General features: G+C 51.4%; 1 protein-coding gene across 1 annotated transcript; it reads left to right on the top strand.

Annotated features, from left to right (window-relative positions):
• Positions 1-242: 242 nt before the first annotated feature.
• Positions 243-4,436, top strand: LOC119951161 (proteasome subunit beta type-5-like). Its single transcript, XM_038774189.1, has 3 exons — positions 243-438; positions 2,920-3,226; positions 3,471-4,436. Exons 1-3 carry the CDS (start codon positions 268-270, stop codon positions 3,755-3,757), a joined length of 765 nt encoding a protein of 254 aa, XP_038630117.1. The 5' UTR covers positions 243-267; the 3' UTR covers positions 3,758-4,436.
• Positions 4,437-15,670: the final 11,234 nt, after the last annotated feature.

Here is a 15,670-nt window from a genome sequence, read left to right as displayed (position 1 = left end):
CCTTTCCCCATATGGACAACTTGCCCCATTCCTGGTCAACCTGTCCCCTCCCCCACCCCCAGGCTGGGCACAAGCAGAAAGGTGCAACAAGCATGCGTCATCGGCCATCTTGCGTCAACAGCAGCTCCCGCCCCTTCGTTTGACGTAATTTCCGCTCCTTCCCCGCCATGACGCATTCTCGGCTCCGCCCCCGCACCTATCCTAGGTCCCGCCCCCGTATTGTGACGCTGTCCCTGTCCCGCCCCATGACGCAGTTTCCGTTCTAAGATGGCGCTGGCGGACGTGCTGAGTTGTTCCCAGCTCGGGTTGAGTTCCAGGCCGCAGCCGGGACTGGGCCTCGGCTCCGGGCTCGATTTCCTCCTCCCTCCGGGAGAGCGGGAGGTCGAGGGCGGGGAGAGGATCGAGATCCTCCACGGGACAACCACTCTGGGATTCCGGGTGAGAAAGATCGGAAAACCCAGAGGAGGGGGGAGGGGGAGAGAGAGAGGGGGAGAGAGGAGGGGGGGAGGGGGGGGGAGAGGGGAGGGGGGGGGAGAGGGGAGGGGGAGGGGGGGGGAGAGGGGAGGGGGGGGGGAGAGGGGAGGGGGGGGGGAGAGGGGAGGGGGGGGAGAGGGGAGGGGGATGGGGGGGGGGGGAGAGAGGAGGGGGGAGGGGGGGGGAGAGAGGAGGGGGGAGGGGGGGGGAGAGAGGAGGGGGGAGGGGGGAGAGGAGGGGGGGAGGAGAGGGGGGGGGAGAGAGGAGAGAGGGAGGGGGGAGAGAGGGGGGAGGGGGGGGAGAGGGAGGGGGAGGGGGGGGAGAGAGGAGGGGGGAGGGGGGGGGAGAGAGGAGGGGGGAGGGGGGGGGGAGGAGCGAGGAGAGGGGAGGGGGAGGGGGGGGAGAGAGAGGGGAGGGAGAGAGGGGTGAGGGGGAGGAGGAGGGGGGGAGGAGGAGGAGGAGGGGGGGAGGAGGAGGAGGAGGGGGGGAGGAGGAGGAGGAGGAGGGGGGGAGGAGGAGGAGGAGGGGGGGGGAGGAGGAGGAGGGGAGGAGGAGGGGGGGAGGAGGAGGAGGAGGGGGGGAGGAGGAGGAGGAGGAGGGGGGGAGGGGGAGGAGGAGGAGGGGGGAGGGGGAGGAGGAGGAGGGGGGAGGAGGAGGAGGAGGAGGGGGGAGGAGGAGGCGGAGGGGGGGAGGGAGGGAGGGGGAGAGGAGGAGGGGGGGAGGGGGAGAGGAGGGGGGGAGGAGGGGGGGAGGGGAGGAGGAGGGAGGGGGGGGGGGAGGGGGGGGGGGAGGGGGGGGGGGGGGGAGGGGGGGGGGGAGGGGGGGGGGGGGGGAGGGGGGGGGGAGGGGAGGGGGAGGGGGGGGGGGGGAGAGGGGGGGGGGGGGAGGGGAGGGAGGGGGGGAGGAGGAGGAGGAGGGGGGGGGGGGAGGAGGAGGGGGGGGGGGGAGGAGGAGGAGGGGGGGAGGGGGGGGGCGGGGAGGAGGAGGAGGGGGGGAGGAGGAGGGGGGGGAGGAGGAGGGGGGGGGGGAGGAGGAGGAGGGAGGAGGAGGAGGGGGGGGAGGGGGGGGAGGGGAGGAGGAGGAGGGGGGGGGGGGAGGAGGAGGGGGGGAGGGGGGGAGGAGGAGGGGGGGAGGGAGGAGGAGGAGGGGGGGGGGGGAGGAGGAGGGGGGGAGGGGGGGAGAGGAGGGGGGGGGGGGAGGAGGAGGGAGGGGGGGGGGGGAGGGGGGGGGGGAGGGGGGGGGGGGGAGGGGGGGGGGGGAGGGGGGGGGGAGGGGGGGGGGGGGAGGGGGGGGGGAGGGGGGAGGGGGGGGGGAGGGGAGGGGGAGGGGGAGGGGGGGGGAGGGGGAGGGGGGGGGGGGAGGGGAGGGAGGGGGAGGAGGAGGCGGAGGGGGGGGGGGGGGAGGAGGAGGAGGGGGGGAGGGGGGGGAGGGGAGGAGGAGGAGGGGGGGGAGGAGGAGGGGGGGGAGGAGGAGGGGGGGGGGAGGAGGAGGAGGGGGGGGGAGGGGGGGGAGGGGAGGAGGAGGAGGGGGGGGGGGGGGAGGAGGAGGGGGGGGGGGGGGAGGAGGAGGGGGGAGGGGGGGGAGGAGGAGGAGGAGGAGGGGGGGGGGGAGGAGGAAGGGGGGAGGAGAGAGGAGGAGGAGGGGATAAGGGATGGGGGGAAGGGGCGAGGAGAGGGGATGGGGAGGGGACAAGAAGAAAGGGGGAGGAGGAGGAGGAGGGGGGAGGAGGAGGGGGGGGAGGAGGAGGAGGGGGGAGGAGGAGGAGGGGGGGGGAGGGGGGAGGAGGAGGGAGGGGGAGGAGGAAGGGGGGGGGGGGGGAGGGGGGAGGGGGAGGGGGGGGGAGGAGGAAGGGGGGGGAGGGGGAAGGGGGGGGAGGAGGAAGGGGGAGGAGGAGGAGGGGATAAGGGATGGGGGAAGGGGCGAGGAGAGGGGGAGGGGATGGGGAGGGGACAAGAAGAAAGGGGGAGGAGGAGGAGGGGGGGGGAGGAGGGGGGGGAGGGGGAGGGGGGCGGAGGAGGAAGGGGGGGGAGGGGGGGGAGGAGGAAGGGGGGGGGAGGAGGAAGGGGGGAGGAGAGAGGAGGAGGAGGGGATAAGGGATGGGGGGAAGGGGTGAGGAGAGGGGGAGGGGATGGGGAGGGGACAAGAAGAAAGGGGGCAGAGGAGGGAGGGAGGGGAGTGCTGAAGCAAGGGTATGATGGGATTAATCTGGAGCGCCGTGGCTAAGTGAGTTTAAAGTGATGAAGCGATCGTGGTCATAGATTTGGGGGATTGATTTGCCACATTATCACTTTCTCCCCTCCCCCCAAGGGGAGTGCTGAAGCAAGGGTATGATGGAATTAATCTGGAGCGCCGTGGCTAAGTGAGTTTAAAGTGATGAAGCGATCGTGGTCATAGATTTGGGGGATTGATTTGCCACATTATCACTTTCTCCCCTCCCCCCAACAGTTTGACCACGGAGTGATTGTGGCAGTGGACTCCCGTGCGACCGCCGGTTCCTATGTGGCATCCCAGACGGTGAAGAAGGTGATCGAGATCAACCCCTACCTCCTGGGCACGATGGCGGGCGGCGCAGCGGACTGCAGCTTCTGGGAGAGGCTCCTCGCTCGCCAGTGCCGCATCTATGAGCTGAGGAACAAGGAGAGGATCTCTGTGGCTGCTGCCTCCAAGCTATTGGCCAACATGGTCTACCAGTATAAGGGCATGGGCCTGTCCATGGGCACCATGATTTGTGGCTGGGACAAGCGTGGTCCAGGTGAGCAACAGAGGGCGGCTGGGGAGGGCAGCCTGGGTAAGAAACAGACCATTAGCCATCTCTGAGCTCTACCGAGGGCTTGTTTGTGAAAACCTTGCCCATTCCACAGTTGAAAAGCTGGCTGAGATGACAAATAGGTAGATTGAGCATTTGGGGGAACATCGCAGTGGGTATACTGACTGGATCTGCTCTAACCTCTCTGTCTGTCTCTCTCTCTGCTCTCTCTTTCTTTCCCTCCCTCCAGGCCTCTATTACGTCGACAGCGAGGGCAATCGGGTTTCGGGTCAGGTGTTCTCAGTGGGCTCGGGCTCAGTCTACGCGTACGGCGTGCTGGATCGGGGCTATCAACGTGACATGAGCCCCAAGGACGCCTACGAGCTGGCCAGGCAGGCCATCTACCACGCCACCTACCGTGACGCCTACTCTGGCGGAATAGTCAGCCTCTACCACGTCAAAGAGAGTGGCTGGGTCCGCATCTGCCGCGATGACGTCATGGATCTTCATGAGAAGTACAAGGACGGATGCGAATAGTCTGTTGGGGAGGAAGGTTGGGGGGGGTGGGGGTGGTTTGTATGTGTAACAGCCTGGAGTGCAGATGTACCCAGGATTGATTGGAAGCAGTTGGGTGTTTTGCATTGATGGATCTGCGGAATCACTCTCTCACCTTCTGGGTTTGCTATTTGGAGGTGTTTAGCTGAGAGGATTCCCTCGAGGACCTCTCACTCCCTTGCTCCTCCTTCCCGAGTTGGAGCTGTTCACCCGAGGGAGCAATAGTGATCTTGTTCCCTTCTGTACAGCAATTTCATTAGCAGTTGAGAAGAAGAGGGCCTTTTATTCTCTTCCCACCGTCTACAAGCTTTGCGGGGGAGGCGGGAGGGACGAATGCCTTGACCAGACCCAGCTTCATTGTTCACAGTGGGGTTCAGGGGGTGTGTGTAGTTGGTGAACACTGTCTCCCGTGTCCCAATGGACTCCTCCTGCAACCCAACTTTCACTGAAGTGTGTGAGCAGGAGTTTGCGAATCACAAAGGAACTGAGTGAAGATTGGGGGTGGGGGGCTTCTGTAACGTATAATGGGAGGAGAGGCTGTGAGATCCATTAAGGTGAAGATGTGGGCATTTTACAATCGCACTGTTGCAAGTTGACACTAACCCACTGCAGCTCTGTTTTTCTTATTTGGAATGGTAATAAATTGTTATATGTAAAACTCTATAGGTGTAGGATCATAGAATCATACAGTACAGAAGAGGCCATTTGGCCCATCGCATCTGCGCCGGTCAAAAGCAGCTAGTTAATTATTCTAATCTCAATTTTTAACACTGGGCCCAGATGCCCTGGGATTGCAACTGCACAATTAAATAATATATGTTTATGCGCCTCATAATCTTCTACACCTCAATCAGGTCCCCTCTCTGCTTTCTCTGCTCCAAGGAAAACAACCTGAGCCTAACTAGCCTCTCTCCATAGCTAATACGCTCCCTCCCAGGCAGCCTCCTGGTGAATCTGCCCCATCTTGGATATCCGTACAGTGTGTATTATCACAGCTTCAACAGTACAAAATAAACTAAGCCGGGGTGCTTCATGGGAGCAGTAAATCAGAATTAGTTCAGACGCTGAAAGAGATGTTGGTGTCAGGCAATTGAGGCTTCAGATTCAGAGGATGGCTTCAAGGCCTGTCTTAGTAAAGAGGAGAAAGAGACAGGAGGGAAATCTGCCGCGATGCACACAGGCAGCTGGATACATGGCCACCACTGGTGCAGCGAGGTTCAAATCAAACGGTGCTCACATTTGGATGGCTGTGGGGGCCTGACGAAGTGAGAGAGGATGGGACCGGAAGAGGTGTCCGAGACTGGGAAGATGGGAGTGGAGGAGAAGATGGACCGGGTGGATGGGAATGGAGGAGGAGGCAGACTGGGAGGTTTGGACTGGAGCACATTGGTGAATGGTTGGTCAATACAAATCGGCTAACAGCGAGGCCGAGGCGATGTAGGAGGCAAATCGAGACGAAGCTTTGGGTCTTGAGACATGAGGAGAGGGGCTTTGGGACATGGGACAGGACGAGAGAGCCTCGTAAAGAGGGCAGTTTGTGCACACAACACGATTTACATAGCGGTTGCTATTCGCTTCACTGTAAATAGGAGCTGATATTTTTAATAGACGCAGGGGCTGTTACTGTTATATAGACAGGAGATGTTACTCTGTAATATACACAGGGGCTGTTACTCTGTAATATACACAGGGGCTGTTACTCTGTAATATACACAGGGGCTGTTACTCTGTAATATACACAGGGGCTGTTACTCTGTAATATACACGGGCTGTTACTCTGTAATATACACAGGGGCTGTTACTCTGTAAAATACACGGGCTGTTACTCTGTAATATACACGGGCTGTTACACTGTAATATACACGGGCTGTTACACTGTAATATACACAAGGCTGTTACACTATTATACCCGGAGTGTTACTCTGTAATATACACAGGGGCTGTTACTCTGTAATATACACGGGCTGTTACTCTGTAATATACACGGGCTGTTACTCTGTAATATACACGGGCTGTTACACTGTAATATACACGGGCTGTTACACTGTAATATACACAAGGCTGTTACACTATTATACACGGAGTGTTACTCTCTGTAATATACACAGGGGCTGTTACTCTGGAATATACACAGGGGCTGTTACTCTGGAATATACACAGGGGCTGTTACTCTGGAATATACACAGGGGCTGTTACTCTGGAATATACACAGGGGCTGTTACTCTGTAAAATACACGGGCTGTTACTCTGTAATATACACGGGCTGTTACACTGTAATATACACGGGCTGTTACACTGTAATATACACAAGGCTGTTACACTATTATACCCGGAGTGTTACTCTGTAATATACACAGGGGCTGTTACTCTGTAATATACACGGGCTGTTACTCTGTAATATACACGGGCTGTTACTCTGTAATATACACGGGCTGTTACACTGTAATATACACGGGCTGTTACACTGTAATATACACAAGGCTGTTACACTATTATACCCGGAGTGTTACTCTGTAATATACACAGGGGCTGTTACTCTGTAATATACACGGGCTGTTACTCTGTAATATACACGGGCTGTTACACTGTAATATACACGGGCTGTTACACTGTAATATACACAAGGCTGTTACACTATTATACACGGAGTGTTACTCTCTGTAATATACACAGGGGCTGTTACTCTGGAATATACACAGGGGCTGTTACTCTGGAATATACACAGGGGCTGTTACTCTGGAATATACACAGGGGCTGTTACTCTGTAATATACACAGGGGCTGTTACTCTGTAATATACACAGGGGCTGTTACTCTGTAATATACACAGGGGCTGTTACTCTGTAAAATACACGGGCTGTTACTCTAATATACACGGGCTGTTACACTGTAATATACACAAGGCTGTTACACTATTATACACAGGGAGTGTTACTCTCTGTAATATACACAGGGAGTGTTACTCTCTGTAATATACACAGGGGCTGTTCCTCTGTAATATACACATTAGCTGTTAGTCTGTAATATATACAGGGGCTCTTACTCTAAGATACACAGGGCTCTTACTCTTAATATAGACAGGGGCTGTTCCTCTGTAATATACAGAGGGGATGTTACTCTCTGTAATATACACGGGCTGTTACTCTGTGATATACACAGGGGCTGTTACTCTCTGTAATATACACAGGGGCTGTTACTCTCTGTAATATACACAGGGCTGTTATTCTGTAATATACACGGGCTGTTTCTCTCTAATATACACAGGGCTGTTACTCTATGTAATATACACAGGGGTGTTACTCTCTGGTTTAGCTCACTCAGCTAAATCGCTGGCTTTTAAAGCAGGCCAACAGCAGGGTTTGATTCCCGTGCCAGCCTCCCCGGACAGGCGCCGGAATGTGGCGACTAGGGGCTTTTCACAGTAACTTCATTGACGTTTACTCGTGACAATAAGCAATTTTAATTTCATACACAGGCTGTTACTCTCAGTAATATACACATGGGCTGTTACTCTCTAATATACATAGGGGCTGTTTCTCTCTAAAATACATAGGGGCTGTTACTCTCTGTAATATACACAGGAGCTGTTACTCTGTAATATACACAGGGCTGTTACTCTGTAATATACACAGGAGCTGTTACTCTAATATACACAGGGCTGTTACTCTGTAATATACACGGGCTGTTACTCTAATATACACAGGGCTCTTATTCTGTAATATACACAGGGGCTGTTCCTCTGTAATATTCACAGGGACTGTTACTCTGTAATATATACAGGGCTGTTACTCTCTGTAATACACACAGGAGCTGTTACTCTGTAATATACACAAGGCTGTTACTCTCTGTAATACACACAGGGGCTGCTAGATTGTTCATACAATGTGAAATGGAGAACTGAAGCCCGTGCAAACACTTTGCTGACATCACGACCGATGACGCGATGTCCCAGCAGCAGGGATGTATTGCTGATACATCCATCCTTCCCCCTTCTTCAGGATGACAACATTTGTCATGCTCTTGCAACAGACCCACTTATGCAGTATCTCTGTACATAAATGCAACTTGCTAAAACTGCCTCTCGCGTGGGTGGGTCTATTCCTATTCCTTTTGGGTTGTCCTCGACGTTCTGCAACCTGGCTACTGAAAAAAGAATGTTGGTCTTGTGTCTGTCTCTACCTATCGGAAAGTGCTCAAACAGAATCTTAACCTGTCTCTGCTCAGAAGTATCACTGCTTAGATTTTCCAATGGAAATATTCCTGAGACGTTTCGGCAATTGCCGTTTGTGAAGCCAGCAGTTAATCAGTATGATGTCACCAAACGTTTTCATCATCCGTCTGTATGGTGGATGATATTGGATATGTTTTGGCAAGGATCACAGCCGGTACCATTTCTCATAGTGTAGCTTCTGGCTAACACTCTCTGTCCTTGAGTGAATGTTCGCCTTTTACAGTTTTGTTCCCACCTAACAATCTGTGTTGTCATTCGACAATCTCTGAAATATCAGGTGGTATCAACAAATCAAACTATTCTCAGTTTTGTCTTGAACCAGGAGCATTTCTGGTGAACTCTGGGTCGTTGCGTGTGCTGCCGTGTTCCAGTAAGACATCAAGAACTTGTTCACCCCTCTTGCTAATGTACATTGATCCTTTGATGTTTAAGTGACTGTACAAATCATTCTGCCAATCCATTTGTTACAGGGTAGTGTGGAGCTGACTTTATGTGTTGTATTACCTTTCCCTCTTCGATAGTCTTCAAAGTGAACTTAGTACCATTGCCATTTACCGCCTGTTCCGATGTACCAAATCATGCAAATGTGTCATTCAACTTTTCAATAGTTCTGTCATCGTGGATTTCAAAATCACTATTCTGGCCACTGAGAGAGTGCATCCACAATCACTAGGACCCATGTGACCTTCCACTGGACCAGTGTTTTCTACGTGTATTCTCTGCCACAACTGTGACGGACATTCCCATATGTGTCAGGGTTGCAGTGGTGGAGTGTTCCTTAGTTTCACACACAACTGACATTGCCCCACTTTCTCTTCGATTTGAGCATCTAATTTGGCCTGCCAAAATAACTGCCAGTTCTTCATCCTCACCACACCAGGATGCCCCTCATGCAGTTGGTCAAGGACTTGATTTCCCAAGCATGGAAGAATAATCATTTGGGTTACCTAACAGCGTGTCTTTCGGGACTTGTGGGAGGAAACTGGAGCACCCAGAGGAAACCCCGCAGACACGGAAGAATGTGCAGACTCTGCTCAGACAGTGACCCAAACCTGAAATCGAACCAGGGTTCCTGGCGCTGTGACGCAACAGTGCTAACCACTGTGCTACTTATGATGAACGTCTGACAGTGTTCCTTTTTGGACCATGTCCATCATCTTCCCCATCACTGGAACAGTTCTTGTGTATCTCTGAACTTGTAATAAAGACCCAGGCACATTATCCATGAGTGTGAAATATTGAGGGCTGGATTCCCCAATTCTGTGGCTCTGTCCAATGTGGGGCTTGCAGCCATGCCGTGTAAATCCCCCGGCTTTACCTGTCGATCCGGCCGGAGAATGGCCAGGTGCGTGACTGCGCATTCGCACGGTTGTGGCCGTGCCTTCCAACATGCCGCTGGCCACACGTGGACCCTGCCTGTCAAAAACTGTCCCCCTGTAACCCCCATCGTCACTTCCGGACCACCCCGCGCCAAAGCCCCCCCTCCCCCCAGCTACTGGAACGGCTCCCCACCGACTGTGGTGGCGTTCAACAGTCTGCAGCCACCATGCGCGGTCCCCAAAATGTGTGAGGACATGTGCCCCACGTCATTGGGGACTCGACCCATTGGGGGCAGAGCATCGGGGTGGGCCTCAGGTGACGATCTGAGGCCATCCTGACGGCGTACTCCTCAAATATGCCGTTTTTGAGAGGCGGAACCTTGGAAAAACTGGGCTGACCCCGATTCCAGCATGACACATTCTCCGGCCAGCCAAACGCAAATTTGGCATCGCCGATCGGAGAATCCAGGCCTAAATATTAACAAAATGTTCTTAAGGTTCTTGTTTAACTTGTAACGGCAATCTTGACACAGCAATAGTATTTGCCCTGATTTACAATCGTGAGATATCCTACATGTGTGCAGATGATATGAAGGAACATCTTTATAACTACAAGCTACTAAAGAAGGAATACCTTCATATGGGCCAAGGATCGACAATACGTCAGAAGAGAAATTGACGTCTATAAAGGTAGTGGTGAAATCTTTTGTAGTAACTTGACCACAAAAAGGTAGTTGAAAGCGCATTATAAGTTGATCTTCTTCAATGTATAAAACTAACAAAGTTTTAAACACAGTTTGGACTCAAAAACAGGACCAACTTTCTGAGCATCAGAATAACAATAGCAGAATAGAATTAGAACTAACGGCAGTTAAATACGAATACACAGGAAACAAAACTAATGATGTCACAACAGCAATAGATTTAAGTAAGAAGATGCATAATAATAACACTCTATAACACCTTACCCCGAAAATGGTGCTGAAAGCCTCTTTTTCTGGATGAGCGCATAATTCGTTCTTACGCCAGTAAGAGTTTGTGAAGCAAACGCAATCGGTCGTCTTCTTCGAAAGGCATAACGTGCGAGCAACTGCACCAACCCCATAGAGTAACGTATAGCAAGCAAGTTGTAACTTCAGCTTGGGATTGTAGTGAGCCAATAGCTCCAACTTCTTTGAGACATCTTTTATCTCATTATATGCACTCTTGCATTCTTCTGACCATTGTTTGACCCATAATAAAGTGGGGAAAGGCTTCAATTGTGTAGCTAAATCCGGAACAAATTTGCCAGAATAATTGATTATTCCTAGAAATGATCTCAGTTGTGTTACATTTTGAGGAAATGGTGCTTCTGAGATTGCTTTCATCTTTTTGGCTCCTTGTGTGTAAGCCATCTTTATCGGTGATGTGACCCAGGTAATTTATGGATGTCTTGAAAAAAAATCGCATTTTGCCTTTTTAACTCTGAAATTATGGTTTTGTAGATGTTTCGGTGTAGCTCCCAAGTTCTCATCTGGTTCATTTGAACGGATGACGAGATTGTCATCTGTCACATTGTACCCCAGTTAGCCCACTCAAAGTTTGAAAATATTTTTATTAAAGTTTTTAACATTCAAAACACAAAGTAGAACCAACACAACCCCCCCCCCCGATGTCCTAACCAAACACCCCGGGCTGGATTCTCTGATTTGAATACTAGGTGTTGACGCTGGTGTGGGAACAGTGGTGTTTTACACCCAAAAAACTGGAGCAAAAGCTGCACCGATCCTCTGTCTGGTGGGAGGCTAGCAGGCATGCAGCGATAAGCCCCCCCCCCCCCCCCCCCCCCGGCTTTACCTGTGGATACAGTCAGAGAATTGCCGGGTCCGTGGCTCCACATGCACATGGCGGCAGCCCGCAGCGGCCGTGCCGTGCAACATGGCGATGGCCACATGCAGACCCGGCCTGCCAAATAGTGCCCCCTTGGTCAGGCTCCCCACCCCCTGACGAGTGCCCCAGCGCCTACCAAAGCCTCTGCTGCCCGCGGATCGGCTCTACCCTGACTGTGGCGGTGCTGGACTCCTGGAGTACGCCGTTTCAGAAGGGGCAGAGCATCACAAAAGCGGCACCGCCCCCGATTTTGGCACCATCGCGGATTCTCCGACTGGTCACTGAACGCGATTTCGGTGTCGGAGATCAGAGAATCCCATCCCATATCTATGTGATAGGCTGGGCCCCTTCCACACCACTACCCACTCCGAATTTGATCCTGGGATCTCTGAACAGGAGCAGATATTATTGAAATGGAAGTCTCCTGTAATGGAACAGTCCTGACCTGTCTCTGTTTTTAGTTTCATTTTCAACCCTGATCTGTGTCTATTTTTGGTTTCATTTTCAGGCCTGCCCTGTATCTGCTTTATTTGGTTTTCCGCCTGCACTGTGTCTATTTTTAGTTTTGTTTTCCGCCTGCACTGTGTCTGTTTTTAGTTATTTTTCAGGCCTGCTCATCGCCTATTTTTAGTTTATTTTCCAGCCCTGCCTTTGTCTACATTTTGTTTCATTTTCAGCCCTGCCCTGTGTCTGTTTATGGTTCCGTTTTCAGCCCTGCCCTGTGTGTTTTTAATTTCATTTTCAGCCCTGAACTGTGCCCGTTTTTAGTTTCATTTTCAGCACTACCTTGTCTGTTTTTTAGTTTCATTTTCAGCCCAACCCTGTGCCTGTTTTTAGTTTCATTTTAGGGGTCTGCTCTGGATTTATATAATCATAGAATTCACAGTTCTGAGGAAAGGAGTGTGATTCTCAAACTAACTTCTGAAAGCTTATTTCCCAAGGGCTTTGCGAATAAATCTGTAAGCCAATAAATGGTAGCTTTATACTAAGTGGCATCTGACCTGTATGTGTGGACATGGCACAATTGATATTTTAGAAGTGGGTGGGGAAATATGCTCAAAGACCTCTATTTTTTAAAGAACAGTTTAACTGTTAATTGAGAAGCTGATTTTTCCTTGGATGTGGGTAGGGTTAATCCTGCATTAATAATAACGTTTGTTGTAATATAAAAGATCCCAATGTGTCAGTGGATCACTCCTGGAGAAGATGTGTCCTTTTCTCACAGATCACAAATTGAAAACATTGTTGGTGTCTTGTCCAGTTTCCTAGTACAAATTGGGGTCTGGTCTGGGTACCATAACACAAACATTCACTCCCTCAACCACTGGTAGCAACCGTGTGTATCATCTACAAGATACACTGCAGGAACTCACCAAGATTCAACAGCACCTTCCACATGCATGACTGCTTCCGTCTAGAAGGATGCGGGCACCAGATACCTGGGAACCCCACCACATGGAGGTTCCCCTCCAAGTCAGTCACCATCCTGACTTGGAAATATATCGGCCATTCCTTCACTGTCGCTGGGTCAAAATCCTGGAACTCCACCCTAACCGCACTGTGGACGTATCTACACCAAATGGAATGGAACGGTTCAAGAAGGCGGCTCACCACCACCTTCTCGAGGCAATTACAGATGGGCAATAAATGTTGGCCTAGCCAGCGACGCCTTATTCACACAAATTAATTGTTTCTAATCCCAGATATTAGTTATCAGTGGATGTAATAGCAATAATCTTTATTGTCACAAGTAGGTTTACATTAACACTGCAATGAAGTTACTGTGAGAATCCCCCAGTCGTCCCATTCCGGCGACTGTCCGGGTCACAGAGGGAGAATTCAGAATGTCCAAATTACCCAACAGCACGTCTTTCGGGGCTTGTGGAAGGAAACCGGAGCACCCGGAGGAAACCCACGCACACACAGGGAGAACGTGCAGACTCCGCACAGACAGTGACCCAAGCCGGGAATCGAACCTGAGACCCTGGAGATGTGAAGAAACATGCTAACCACGGTGCTACCGTGCTGCCAATGGGGATAGTGCAGGGAAATGAGGCTAAGGTAGAAACTCAGCTATGATCCAATTGAAGGGGTCAAATCGCCACCTCCTGCTCCTAGTTCCTGTGGAATGTAAGAAAATGTAAACAAAGGATAATTAGTCTAAAGGTCAGTTTCCAGACAGCCCAGAGCAGGCAACAGTATGATGCTGATGGGTGGAGGCTCTGGTTTCAATTTATCTGGATGTTTACTGGGAGAGTTAGTTGCAGCTTGCAACTCACAGAGGGCAGAATAAAAACCAAACTCTCTCACTGTGCATCTGGCATGTGTATGAGGCTTAATCCTAGTTTAAATTGTGTGAGCGATCAGATACTGGAAGGTTGCCGAGTTTGAAGCTACAGTGGTCCTCACACAGCCATAGCACAATGGAAAATAATCAGCTGATTGAGTTTGGATGGATTGAAAAGTAACCAGAATGAGAGACTGTGACATCCACAGTCAAGGGATGCATAACATGAATCAAACATGAAAGTAGGGCAGCACGCAGGGTCCCAGGTTCGATTCCCGGCTTGGGTAACTGTCTGTGCAGAGTCTGCATGTTCTCCCCGTGTCTGCGTGGGTTTCCTCCGGGTGCTCCGGTTTCCTCCCACAGTCCAAAGACGTGCAGGTTAGGTGGATTGGCCATGCTAAATTGCCCTTAGTATTCAAAAAAGTTAGGTGGGGTTACTGGGATAGGGTGGAGGTGTGGGCTTAGGTAGGGTGATCTTTCCAAGGGCCGGTGCAGAATTGGTGGGCTGAATGGCCTCCTTCTGCACTGTAAATTCTATATTATGTGATTCTAAGGACGTAGTGGCTCAGTTATGCAGTAAAATGTCTTACAACACTAGGTTAAAGTCCAAAAGGTTTGTTTCGAATCGCTAGCTTTCCGAGCACTGCTCCTTCCTCAGGTGAATGAAGAGGTGGGCTCTAGAAACATTTATATAGACAAAGTCAAAGATGCAAGAAGATACTTTGAATGCGAGCATTTGCAGGTAATTAAGTCTTTACAGAGCCAGAGATAGGGGTAACCCCAGGTTAAAGAGGTGTGAATTGTCTCAAGCCAGGACAGTTGGTAGGATTTTGCGAGCCCAGGCCAGGTGGTGGGGGTGAATGCAATGAGACATGAATCCAAGGTCCTGGTTGAGGGGGTGCTCATGTGTGCGAAACGTGGCTACAAGTTATCCAGAGCATAGGTGTGACCATGGCTAGAATTCTCCAGGTGTTACAATTCACTGTTCCCGCGAGGGGAACATCCCCGCCTGTCGATTTCCGGGTGATGTGGGGTAGCTTCATTGGGAAATACCATTGACGAGAGACGGGAGTAGCGAACCCCACTGCTAGTCAATAGCGCACCACCGAAAATTCAGCCCCGCATCTCAAATACCGTGTCGAGCTTTGATCTCCTTATTTGAGGAAGCGTGTAAATGCGTTGGGAGACTGTTCAGAGGGAATTTACTAGATTGATACCTGAAATGAGCAGGTTATCTTCGGAGGATAGTTTGGACAGGCTGGGCTTGTTTCTCGTTTGAAGAGTGAGGGGTGACTGGGTCGACATATATAAGATCCTGAACGGTCTTAACAAGATAAATGTGGAAGGGATGTGTCGACTTGTGGGTGAATCCAGAACTAAGAACTAATTGTGAGAGGCAATTTGGCGATAGTTTACTTGAATGATTCCTGAGATGAGGGGTTCATGTTGTGAGGAAATGTATTCATTGGAGTTTAGAAGAATGAAGGCGATCCTTTTTAAAAATAAATTTAGAGCACCAAATTCTTTTTATTCCAATTAAGGGGTAATTTAGCGTGGCCAATCCACCTACCCTGCATATCTTTGGGCTGTGGGGGTGAGACCCACACAGACACAGGGAGAATGTGCAAACTCCACATGGATAGTGACTTGGGGCCGGGATCTAACCCGCGTCCTGAGAGCTGTGAGGCAGGAATGGTAACCACTGCGCCACCATGCTGCCTGAATGAAACCTATCATGTGAGCAGATTTGACAGAGTTGATGTTGCGAGGACTAGGATCCTAAATCTAAATAAAGGAAACTATGAAGGTATGCGGTGTCGAGTCATCACTGAGACCTTCCGGATTCTTCCTGCTTGAGTTAAAGATACAGGCTGCATTAAAGTCACAGGTCCATTACTCATCCATGGATCAAAATTGTGATAGCAAAAATAAAAGGAAGGAGAAAACAGGAACAAACAGGGTTTAAACAGGCGTGAGCTGGTGAGATAGATTGGGGAACGTCATTAAAAAGTATGATGGCGGATAGACAATGGTTGATATTTAAGGAACAAATGTATGCATTGCAACTTTTATACATTCCTTTCTGGTGTAAAAAGAGAAGTAAAGCTGTCCAACCATGGCTTACAAAAGAAAGTAACTAATATTCGATCCACAGAGGAGTCATTAAAGTCGCTGGAGAAAGTGGCAAGT

Source organism: Scyliorhinus canicula, chromosome 17 (genome assembly GCF_902713615.1).
Source record: "Scyliorhinus canicula chromosome 17, sScyCan1.1, whole genome shotgun sequence".
Classification (NCBI taxonomy): Eukaryota; Metazoa; Chordata; class Chondrichthyes; order Carcharhiniformes; family Scyliorhinidae; genus Scyliorhinus; species Scyliorhinus canicula.
The sequence above is the reverse complement of the archived record's forward strand: the minus strand, read 5'-3'. Positions and strand labels throughout refer to the sequence as shown.

What these genes read in the sequence shown, in the direction of transcription:
- LOC119951161 (XM_038774189.1), top strand. Translation starts at nt 268, where the DNA reads ATGGCGCTGGCGGACGTGCTGAGTTGTTCCCAGCTCGGGTTGAGTTCC. An exon ending in CAACCACTCTGGGATTCCGG is followed by an intron (nt 439 to 2,919) that starts GTGAGAAAGATC and finishes TCCCCCCAACAG; the next exon opens with TTTGACCACGGAGTGATTGT. An exon ending in CTGGGACAAGCGTGGTCCAG is followed by an intron (nt 3,227 to 3,470) that starts GTGAGCAACAGA and finishes CCCTCCCTCCAG; the next exon opens with GCCTCTATTACGTCGACAGC.